Source organism: Vigna angularis, chromosome 11 (genome assembly GCF_016808095.1).
Source record: "Vigna angularis cultivar LongXiaoDou No.4 chromosome 11, ASM1680809v1, whole genome shotgun sequence".
Taxonomy (NCBI): Eukaryota; Viridiplantae; Streptophyta; class Magnoliopsida; order Fabales; family Fabaceae; genus Vigna; species Vigna angularis.
In genome coordinates this window covers 13,167,055-13,179,358 of record NC_068980.1, presented here as the reverse complement: position 1 = coordinate 13,179,358, position 12,304 = coordinate 13,167,055, and the positions used below count along the sequence as shown (strand labels likewise).

At 36.6% G+C, this 12,304-nt stretch overlaps 1 protein-coding gene across 1 annotated transcript; it reads right to left on the bottom strand.

Annotated features, from left to right (window-relative positions):
- Positions 1-2,250: 2,250 nt before the first annotated feature.
- LOC108332786 (nuclear/nucleolar GTPase 2) lies at positions 2,251-12,160 on the bottom strand. The gene is given in 12 exon segments (XM_017568091.2): positions 2,251-2,750; positions 2,753-3,130; positions 3,491-3,548; positions 3,826-3,926; positions 9,367-9,507; positions 9,676-9,804; positions 9,951-10,055; positions 10,162-10,263; positions 10,623-10,783; positions 11,334-11,463; positions 11,567-11,700; positions 11,804-12,160. Coding segments are annotated over 12 exon segments (1,689 nt in total). The 5' UTR covers positions 12,036-12,160; the 3' UTR covers positions 2,251-2,732.
- Between the last annotated feature and the right edge of the window lie 144 nt (positions 12,161-12,304).

Here is a 12,304-nt window from a genome sequence, read left to right as displayed (position 1 = left end):
TTCCATTTGAACCGATTAAAATGAGTTTTCGTTGTGTTTTTGTGCAGTTTTTCTCGTGTCTTTGGATAGCGTAGTAGCACCTTCTCCCTTTGCTAGTTTCCTCGTAAGGAAAGCTTGCGTCTTTTGGATGTCTTATAGCATTTCAACCCAAAACCGAACCTGGGTCCTTGCCTAATTCGCATGTCACCGTATTCGTTTTCATTGCCTAGTTGGAATCAAACTAGGCAAGGACCTAGATTCGGTTTTCGGTTGAAATGCCAAAAGAGGTCCAAAAGACGCAAGCTTTTCTTATGAGAAAACAAGCAAAGGAAGAAGGTGTTATTACGCCACCCAAAGACATGAGCTGTAGTAGACGTCGGTTAATGTCATGTCTGACGTCTATAGACATCGGCTTTTGTGTAATCTAACGTCTATAAAGATGTCGGACCTGTAGAGTCACGACGTCCCATTAACGTCACTCATAAAGACGTCGAATCGGAATCTGATTTTAAAAGTCCAAAATAACATACGTCTAAAGTCCTTTTGAAAATATGTAAGCATTATAGTCTCTTGTATCTAAATTTGTATTGAAGTATTTATTTAAGTGTGATATGAGTTTAATATATATTTTATTTCGTCAACATACTAGTATTTTATAGGTGTATATATTTAACCTAAAATTATTTAATGAAATATATATATATATATATATATATATATATATATATATATATATAACATGTGTGTTGTAGATCTACGATTGAAAAGTTATAAGTGTACATAATTTACCCGTGAGAGAAAACCAGCCTAACCTAATATTCACTTTATCAAAGTCCCTTTAATCAGGTGAAAAAGCTCAACCATGAAAGTGAAGCATGTCTGGATTACAACCATGAAAGTTATTTCTTAGAATTTATACTTTTTATATCTTTCTCAATGTCAAGAAGATAGAGTGTGCATGCACCTTTTTCCTTTGTGAATATGATGAATAGGGTGATGGTCATCTTCACCAACCTGATCATAGCCAGCCTGTTTAAAGCTTCTGCGTACTTTCTAGATTATTGCAACCGTGTTGAATCTTACCACCAACCTCTCTTTTTAGCCTCTAGACTCTTAGTCTCAAAATTTAACAGATAGTAAGTTAAGTCTGCTATTTTCACTTGTAAAATAAAATTATGAGATTGTGAAGCTCGTCAACTCGTACAATAATATATATATATATATATATATATATATATATATATATATATATATATATATATATATATATATTAAAATTGAAATTTACCGTAATGGTGTCAGACATCGCCATTCAATTATAAGTCATCGTAATATGATTTTTAAATACTATAATAGAATAACACTTACCAAATACTTATTACATAAATCACATCAGAAGGTTGCTAGCAAATGTCAACTAATTAGCCACCAATTTTGAACCAAGAGAACATCTGGCCAACTTTTGGGCACACAACGTGGGATTTTGGCAATTTTAGATGCATCATTTAGCATGCAGGGACACTCTATTTATTTGGGACAGAGACAACAAATTCACAGGATGTACGCTTTCAATTTTTCATCAATTCTCATAAAAGGTTTATAAATTAATATATATTTAAATTTTTGAGTGAAAATCAATCTCCACGAAACCTTATGAATTTATCCACTTGGTATTTTACCTTTATTTTTCATATTCAATACATGTTCTATTTACTTTGTTTTATTATTTTAAGATAGGCCTAGCAAAATCTATATAAATATAGACTACAGTAATAGCTCTATTTTATTCTGTTCAAGATGTTTTATATTTACATTAAAAGATCTATATAATCTACATGATATATTCGAACTATTGTGTCCTAATTTACTATTCCGTGCAAAATCATTTGAAAAAGTAAATTGACATTCATTATTCCCTTGTCAATAACATAGCTGGCCTAGCTTCATCGTGTTATTTTTCTACTTATCATGAACACGAGAAAAATAAAAAAGATATGCTATTACCCATTGGACGAGGTTACTCAGCCAAAGCCCACCACTGTCTACAATAACATTTTAAATTAAAAGTTATGGCAGCTCCATAACCCTCTCATTTTATATCATCATATCATAATTGGTATTCTTAAACAATTTAATTTATATTTTAATTAAATATTTTATTATCATAAAAAGTTGTAAATCTACTAGTTAGAGATAGGTAAGTGTCAAAATATCATGAAAATCAGCTTGGTTAAGAAAGCAATCAATCCACACTTCTCCCAACATTCAACATGAATGGCAATATACTAGCTTGGCATTAAATTAGGAAACGTTGCATTACCCACGTTTACAACTTTGAATCACAAAATGGTACATTACCAAATAAAACAAAATTTTCCACCATGGTACAAAAGCTATATCGCTACATCTAATGCATAAATAATAACTATATAAAACCAATGCTCAACAAAACAAAACCTCTCCTGTGCGAGGCTCTTGTGATCTCCCTAGCACATAGCAGTACCACTCTCTTCTATCTCACGAATCCAAACATCAATTTAGCCAACCAACATTCCCCCAAAAGCAAAACGATGAATTTGACAAAGGTCGTTTGAGGTAGATGAACTCCCAAAAATGAAGCTGGCCATAGAAATGATGCGAAAGGAAAAGGAGCTGTTCTCTACCAAAGCTTTAGAGGATGGAAATAGAACTAGTTTATAATTTACATACAATTTCCTAACACCTAAAACTCCAATGCAACCATAAGTTATTACTCACTGATTGGGACCAGCTCAGCAGGAACAAGCAGCTCAGATGGAACCTTAGTAGCTGAATCCTGTTCAGATGTGTCACTATCAGGAGCTGGAATATCTTCGTATGCGTTATGGTTAGGAGGTTGGTCAGTCGCCTCCCCCTTCAACTCATTCTCACTATATAAATCCTTTTGAACAGGAACACTTATTTGCTGCTGTGATGAAAGAACATCTGCGATAGCCTTAATAGCAGCAGATGCTTCATTGCCATCAACAGTATCATCTATGTCAACACCATTAACATTAGGTTCTTCAGATCCTTCTTCCTGCTTAGGAGGAGGAACAAAAAAGGGAATTCTACCCCTCTGCCAGTCATGAAGTACCATTTTTGCTCCAGTCATCAGGTCAGGCTCACCACCCTGAAACAACCAACATAGGAAACAGTCACACAGAAGTACGTTATCCTATCTTACCAGAAGAGCAAATTACTTCAACAGAAGTCTCGTTTCATTGGATGGAATCAGTTAAATATATCACAAGACACCATTCAGTTCAGTAGCAGAGAAACATGTGTTAATTCAGTTCATTATTGGCTTTTGACTCTAATCAGTCAGTCATCGCATACTTAGAAGATAATGCATACAGACAGCGTATATAGTCTTGGCCAACTTGAGCAGAGCCAAAATACACTATATAGCTGTTCACTTTTCTCGACAACAATGCTATCATGAAATAACTGAGATATTAAACTAATATTCAGATTAACTAAAAAATAATACCTTCAGAAGTTTGCCACTTGATTTGCAAAGCTGCAGTAAGAAGTCATTTTCGTCATCCCTGGTGACAACAAAAAATCCTTGAGATGCCAGAACAGAAAAACAGGGTTAAAGGTGCATCACGGTATAATACTGTTATTTTTTATTTTGCTTGTAATTTTTGCCATGGCATAAAAGTGTCCTATATCAACTACAATAGCACATTATCAGAGATGAAGATTGATCACTTGATTGGCAAATTTAGGATATTTCATCAAACAAACACACGAATACAAAAGGTGGACACACTTTACAGTTAACCACATCTACACCACAAAGAAGAGGAGACAGAACCATACCACTCTTTTATTTTATATGCTCTCTCCAAATGTGCTTTCTTCACACGTTTCAACACCTCGCCTATATGGTCTGCTGCATCTTTTAAATTAGTTACACGCACCTGAAAGTAATACCTTAATTAGGATGACTGTATTGAATAATAATAATATAATCATCAACTACAGAAAAATTAATTCCACTTCTACAGACAAAAGCAAGGAGTAGATTGTCCTGTGGACAAGCAAAACAAGCATGACTCCTGAGAATGAGACTACAGTCTCAGATTAGTAAACTAAAACTATGATGATTCAGGAGATGCCAGGTTGAAACTAACTTCATCTCTCTCAAATATACTATCCTATATCACCAATAGATAGTCACCATTCTGATATATCAACAAGGGAGAAAAAACATTGACCACCTTCATTTTTTATTTTGTGACATTAAAGTTTTTTAACAGTTTAACTTGTGTGTCGATACCTGGATATAACACCCAATCAAGTAATACTTGTCATTCAGCCTTTCAAAATACAAGAATAGTTTCCTGGACTCTGGTCCAACAAATCACAGTGTAATAAAATAAAACATCCCAACAAGATAGATGATATCACAGGAGAAAACTAGGTTGATTAGAATACAATAAACCATATCCCTAGACAGTTGATTAACCATTACAACACCAAAACCTTTTCCGGACTTGGCAAAATTGCCTACAAGGACTAAAGGACTAGACCTTATTCATTAAATTAACACTAATAAAATTGTTGAAATGTATTATGCATATGTTACTGTGTAGCTACTGTGTAGCCCAACTTTGATGGTTGGGATTAATTCCCACCTACTACATACTCTATTTATAGAGTATCACACATTGTAATATATCATCTAAGAAATAAAAACTACTTATGTAGTTATTTAACATGGTATCAAGAGCAGGACAAAATCTGGCTTCTGTCATCTCCGTCACCACCGCCGCCGTCGCCGCCGCCGTCACCGCCGCCGTCGCCACCGCCGCCGTCGCCACCGCCGCTGTCCACCGTCGCCTTTCCTCCGGCGAAGTCAAGGGTTAGGTTCGCCCTGAGAAGCGCGACCCAACCCTGGTGGTCGCCGTCTCATTCGTCGCCGCACGCTCCCACACGCGCCACCTTTCTCCGGCGAGTCTCAGGCGCGTGCATCTCACGCGCCACCCTCCCGGTGTCAGAGCGACACCGCGTCTCCACCAGTCGTCTCGCCTGAGCTCCCTGAGCGTGTTTAGGCACTTCGTTTTGTGTTCTGGTGTTTTTGTTCAAGACCTAGGGTTTTTCTCCCTAAAGTTATTTGTCTCTGTTTCAGTTTTTTTTCAGATCTGGAATGGCTTCTTCTGGAATTAATTCTTCCTTCTCTGCAACTCCTATCATTACATCTGCAAAGTTGAATTGGAAAAATTATTTGTCATGGTCTTCTGCGGTGGAATTATGGTTTCTTGGTCAAGGACACCATAATCACCTTGAACAAGATGCATCTATGGTCTCGGAGGAAGAAAAACCCCAATGGCAGAAACTAGACTTCCAGTTATGTGCTGTGTTGTGGCAATCGGTTGAACAAGAAGTTCTAGATATAATGAGACCTTACAAGACTTGTTTCTCTTTTTGGAAAAGAGCTCAAGATATTTTTGCTAATGATATACAAAGACTTTTTGATGCAACCGAAAAAGTATCCTCTCTCAAACAAGTCAATCACGATATGATTTCTCATATAGCAAAGGCTAGAGCTGCAGTAGAAGAATTAAAAACATTCTTCGTAGCTGATTCATTAGAAAGTATTAACAAAAGACTTGACAAGTATTACATGGTCTTAATCCTTAGAAGTTTGCACTCTGATTTTGATCATGTCCGTGATCAAGTTTTAGCAGGAGATCAAATCCCGTCAATGGATAATTTGGTTACTCGACTCCTTCGAGTACCTACTTTAGTGAAAGAAGGGAATTCAACTGATGTTATTGAAACTGCAGCAATGGTAGTTCCACAAGGAAGAGGAAGAGGTAGGAGTACTCGAGGAGGTCGTGGAGGTCGAAGTGGGCGTGTGCAATGCTCATACTGTAAGAAAATTGGCCACACCCAGGAAAGATGTTATTCTTTACATGGTTTTCCTGATAAAACTGTGCAGGTGTTTAGATCTGATATTCCAGAATCTAAAATTTCCGACGAAGAATATCGAGAATTTTTAAGGTACAAATCTGAAAAATCTACCAATCTTGATCAATCATCAACGGCATGCATTTCTCAAACTAGAGAAAGTCAAAATTCATGGATACTTGATTCAGGTGCTTCAGATCATCTCTCTGGTAACCTCCCTTCATTTTACTCCATTTCCTCTCAAAAAATTCCTAATTTAATTACTGTTGCCAATGGATCCAAAGTAGCATCTCAAGGAATTGGCAAAGTTTCATTATCTCCTTCCTTAAATTTAAATTCTGTTTTGTACATTCCTCATTGTCCTTATAATTTAATCTCTTTAAGTCAATTGACTCGTTCACTAAATTGTTCCGTAACTTTTACTGCAAATTCCTTTGTTATACAGGAACATGGAACGGGACGTCTGATTGGGGAAGGACGTGAGTCACGGGGACTTTATTATCTAAAGCCTAGTTCATCTGTTTCCTGTCTTTCAACTTTATCTCCTAAACTTTTGCATGATCGTTTAGGTCACCCAAGTTTGTCTAAATTAAAAATGATGGTTCCAAATCTTAAAAACATTAGTGTCTTAGATTGTGAGTCTTGTCAGTTAGGGAAACATGTTCGATCTTCCTATCCAAAGACATCTGAGACACGATGTAATTCTGCTTTTACCTGGGTTTATCTAATGAAAGAGAGATCTGAACTTTTAGACATATTTATGTCCTTTTTTAATGAAATTCAGAACCAATTTGGAAAGACAATTAAAATTCTCAGGAGTGATAATGCCAAAGAATATTTTTCTAGTAAACTCTCATCCTTTTTATCATCTAAAGGAATCTTACATAGGTCAACATGTCCTCATACTCCACAACAAAATGGTATAGCTGAAAGAAAGAATAAACATCTCATTGAAACTGCACGTTCCCTGATGTTAAATACTAATGTTCCTATTCATCATTGGGGGGATGTTGTCCTCACTGCCTGTGTTTTGATAAATAGGATGCCTTCTTCTTCCCTTGATAATAAGATTCCTTACTCCATAATTTTTCCACACGATCCTCTATATCATGTCTCTCCACGTGTGTTTGGGAGTACCTGTTTTGTTCATAATGTCTCTCCTGGTCTTGATAAACTTTCTCCAAAGTCTATTAAGTGTGTCTTTTTAGGATATTCTCGTCTTCAAAAAGGATATAAATGTTATTCTCCCTCAACAAAAAGATACTATATGTCTTCTGATGTCACATTTTTTGAAGATACACCCTTCTTCACCTCCTCTAAGCAAGAATGTTCATCTGTTCAAAACATGCTTCCTATCCCATCATGTGATCCCTTAGTCATTCCTACTTCTTCAGTTCCCAATCACACTCAAAATGCAGATGACATTATTCAACCACCTCCTCCCTTGCCTGAAGATCCTCGAGACTCAGCTCCTTCTTCACCAGATTCCCAGACCATGGATCCTTCACCCTCTGTTGAATCTGATCAGGCTTGGCCTATTGCTCTTCGGAAAGGTATTCGATCAACTCGTAATCCTTATCCTGTTTATAACTTTTTAAGTTACCATCGTTTGTCTCCTACCTATTTCTCCTTTGTTTCCTCTCTTTCTAACATCAAAGTTCCTAATAATGTTCGTGAGGCACTTGATCACCCTGGATGGCGACAAGCCATGATTGATGAAATGCAGGCACTTGACAATAGTGGTACTTGGGAACTTGTATCTCTTCCTCCTGGTAAGAAACCTGTGGGATGTAGATGGGTTTATGCTATTAAAGTTGGTCCTACTGGTGCAATTGATCGGCTAAAAGCTCGTCTAGTAGCAAAGGGATATACTCAGATTTATGGTCTCGATTATTGTGATACATTTTCTCCTGTAGCCAAAATCAGTAGTGTTCGTCTTTTTCTTGCCATGGCTGCCATTCGACAGTGGCCACTTCATCAACTGGACATTAAAAATGCCTTTCTTCATGGTGATCTGGAAGAGGAGATATACATGGAGCAACCTCCTGGATTTCGTCGTGCTGCTCAGGGGGAGTCTAATTTAGTTTGTAAATTACGTCGTTCACTTTATGGTTTGAAACAATCACCTCGAGCTTGGTTTGGTAAATTTAGTCGTGTTGTGCAACAATTTGGATTGACACGATGTGAAGCCGATCATTCAGTATTTTATGGGCATTCTACTCCTAACAAATGTGTTTATCTTATGGTCTATGTTGACGATATTGTGATTACAGGAAATGATGTTGCGAGAATTGCTCAATTAAAAGATCACTTGTTCAACCACTTCCAAACCAAAGACCTAGGTCGGTTGAAATACTTCCTTGGTATTGAAGTGGCACAATCAAAAGAAGGAGTCGTCATTTCACAAAGAAAATATGCCCTTGATATTTTGGAGGAAACAGGTCTTACAGATTGCAAGCCTATTGATAGTCCTATGGACTCAAATCAAAAGTTAATGAGAGACCATGGTGAACTTTTCTCAGATCCAGAAAGATACAGAAGGTTGGTGGGAAAACTAATATATCTTACTATAACAAGACCTGACCTTTCCTATCCAGTGGGAGTTGTGAGCCAATTTGTGCAAAATCCACATATTGATCATTGGAATGTTGTAATACGCATCCTTAGATATGTAAAAGGGAATCCAGGACAAGGAGTGTTATATGAAAATAAGGGAAGTTCTGAGGTAGAAGGATATTGTGATGCAGATTGGGCTGGTTGTCCAAATGATCGAAGATCTACCACAGGATATTGTATACTCCTTGGAGGCAATCTTGTATCTTGGAAAAGCAAGAAACAAAGTGTTATTGCTCGATCTAGTGCAGAAGCAGAATATCGTTCTATGGCCTTGGCTACCTGTGAACTCATGTGGATCAAACAATTCCTTCAGGAATTAAAATTCTGTGAAAATAAGACTATGAAGTTGTATTGTGACAATCAAGCAGCTCTTCACATTGCCTCTAATCCAGTGTTTCACGAAAGAACAAAACACATAGAAGTTGATTGTCATTTCATCAGAGAAAAGCTATTGTCCAAGGATCTCATTACAGAATTTGTCAGTTCTAATGAACAACTTGCAGATATTTTGACTAAGTCTTTAAGAGGGCCCAGAATTCAGTTTATATGTTCCAAGCTTGGTGCATATGATCTATATGCTCCAGCTTGAGGGGGAGTGTTGAAATGTATTATGCATATGTTACTGTGTAGCCCAACTTTGATGGTTGGGATTAATTCCCACCTACTACATACTCTATTTATAGAGTATCACACATTGTAATATATCATCTAAGAAATAAAAACTACTTATGTAGTTATTTAACAAAAATTACCATTCAAACAAGCCTAAACAAGACATTCTTGCTAAAAGCACATGACAACCAAAATTAGAGAAACCAGAAGATAACCTACCACACCCTTCAACACAACATCTGTTTCAGAATCATTGTTGTGGTAGACTACACCTGGACAATCTATCAAAAAGATTCTTTTAGTAAGCGTTATATACTGCCAGACTTTCGTTTCCCCTGGAATTGGAGCAACCTTGCAGACCTTTTATCACATATAATTAGATACATGTTAGTCAAATTGTTAAAGTGATTATTTCACAACAATAACTTAAAACTTCAACATATTATGCTGGCATTAATGTCCGCATAAATGCATAAACAAAAGCTTAAGCAAAATAATGAGAAGAATTAAAGGAGATAGAACCATTACATTCTTGGTACGCAAAGTGTTGATTACTGATGACTTCCCAACATTTGGATATCCAACAAATCCAACAGATATTGCTTGCTTATCCCGTTTCAAACGTGCAAATTGTCTAAGTACTGATAGAAGAGAACCCTAAACGCAACAATGACAAATAAGAAAATAGCACATAGCAGATGCAGAATAGCTATAACAAATTTCAGTTATATTTCTATCATAAATTAACAAAATTGGCAGATAAAGTAAACAAATTAAATGATGACTAAGAGTATCAGACATACTTTTCCAAAGGACTTGTTAATGTTTGCATGAAATGCAAGAGTTGGAAATTCTTTAGACAAAACTCTAAGCCATCCTTTTGTTGCCCAAGCAGGAACTAGATCACACTAAAAAGGGAGAAGCAAAATTAAGTTTGTTGTATGTCACATAATAGCAATGCAGGGCATTTAACATATTAGATTAATGCTAAAATAAAATAATATCGTTACCAACCTTGTTCAATAAAAGCACCATGTGTTTGTGCTTACAATTTTCCTTCAAATGCTTCTCTAAATGGTAACACCTTGTGCCTTGTGGATCCCTTGCATCTAGAACCTGCATTAGGATGCATAAAGTATTCAAACTTAGAGGAAGAGAAGATGGATCTGCAGGACAACTTCAAGGAGTCGTGTTCAAAGAAATTTGGCCTACCATAGACTCTTTATCAAAACAAAGCACAAAAGAAACACAAAGAAAGTTGCTTCAAAAATGGAAAACACTAACCAAATTTTTTTTTCAAATTTGAAATAAGGCCTAACAGTGACCTTACATTGACAGAGCAACATAACAACAGAAATGTCTAACATAAAGCGCATTTTTCTATGGCACAATCATGTCCAATAGAAACAAACACATGCACACTACAGAAACATAGACATCAGAAAATATACAAAGAAAAAAAAAAGAGAAACTACCTGGACAACAACATCCGACGAATCTATCACTTTGTAAAGCTCACCCCATATGCGTTTACTTTGACCCTTTTCAAACATGGTATGCCGCACTAAATCTCTAAATCCATCTCCATCATCAGCATCTCCAGATGCACTAGAACCATACTTCTGTTCAAAAGCATCTGCGAAGTACCATAGAAAATAAGTAATAATCTCACACTAAGTAAAACACAATTAATTTGTACAAAGAAACTACCAATCACATAAAATAAGAATTCCCAAAATACAAACAAAAAAAATTATTGTTCAGTTTCAATTGAAGAGAATCTACTAAGTACACCATCATAAAATAAGTAATAGACCAAGGGGTGTTTAGATAAGAAACAAAATCAAAATTTTATAATATAACTTTCTTGAGCTGTTATTTCTAACTTTTACAAAAACATTTACCATCTCCTGTTTTCTCAAGTGATCTGGTGAAATGTAGGACAGATAACTTAAAAAAAAATAGTAAACTAATTTAGAAAAGAGTTAATAAGCAATACATAAATAAATAAAAATCGGTGTCCTTGAGATTTACTTATTCGAAGAAAATCATGTAATCTCTGAATTTTTCGCTCAAACGTTTTTCCGAGAATACGCACAATAAAACAGGCCCTGAACTCTAAAAGATAACAACAAAACCCCGTTGCTCATCCGACATACAAATTCACAGAGAAAGCATCCTTTTACCATGAGAACCATCAGCTTTCTTCAGCAACGACTCGTAGTCAGCCGCCATGAGACTGGGGCGCTTCCTTTTGGTCTTAGGTCCGAAGGCATCTTGAAAAGGCTCTCTATCAAGTAGGTGAACCCTGGCTTGCTACATTCAAAATCCATCAACTATTACTAAATTCATTGTAATTTTTATTTAAAAAACACGGACACTAGTCGTTCACGAATCATGCAGAACCTAACAAACAAACCTTCTGGTGATCATTGAGCAGCGACAGCGGCAGTTTCTTCTCCTTAAGAATCACATTGTAATTACTCGACATGCGGCTCTGCAGCTCTTCCCGGAAGAACTCCAGCTCCTTCTGATTCACAACACGCGTGTTCCCTGTGGATTGTAATATTCGCAAGTTCAAGTTGACAAAAGGCGATTAGTCTTATTATTATTAAATTAAGCAATTAAGTGATTGTTGTTAAGAAATTGGACAAACCAAACCACCGGCGATCAGGTTGGATTCGTGTGCTGGGAAGCTCCTTCGATTGAAACTCGTTGGAGAGGACTTTTCCTTTTCGGTCGCGCACGGGCCTGGTCTTGTACATCTTGAGGCGGCGCACGGTGGCGGCCGAGCGCCTCTCCTTCTTCGTGTCATTGCTGCGATTAACGTCGAGAGAGTGCTTCGGTTTGCCGGAGACGTTCACCTTTTTCTCCTTCTTCTTCGTCATTGCCGTGCAGGGAGAAAGAGAGATTCAGGTCGGTTTATTATCACTGAGGGCGAAACCAGCCTACGATGTGAGGGTTAGGGTTTTAGTTATACTGAGAGGAACAGTGAGAACTTTTTCTGTGGCGTCGTGATGGAATTAGAGACCTGGTTAAGTTAATATATGGGCCTGAAAGCCCAATAAAGGAAAATACAAATATTTTTTAAAATAACAAAATTAAATTCATCAACTTAAAATATAAAGACGCACTTTTTGAAAATTTTGACTTAGAA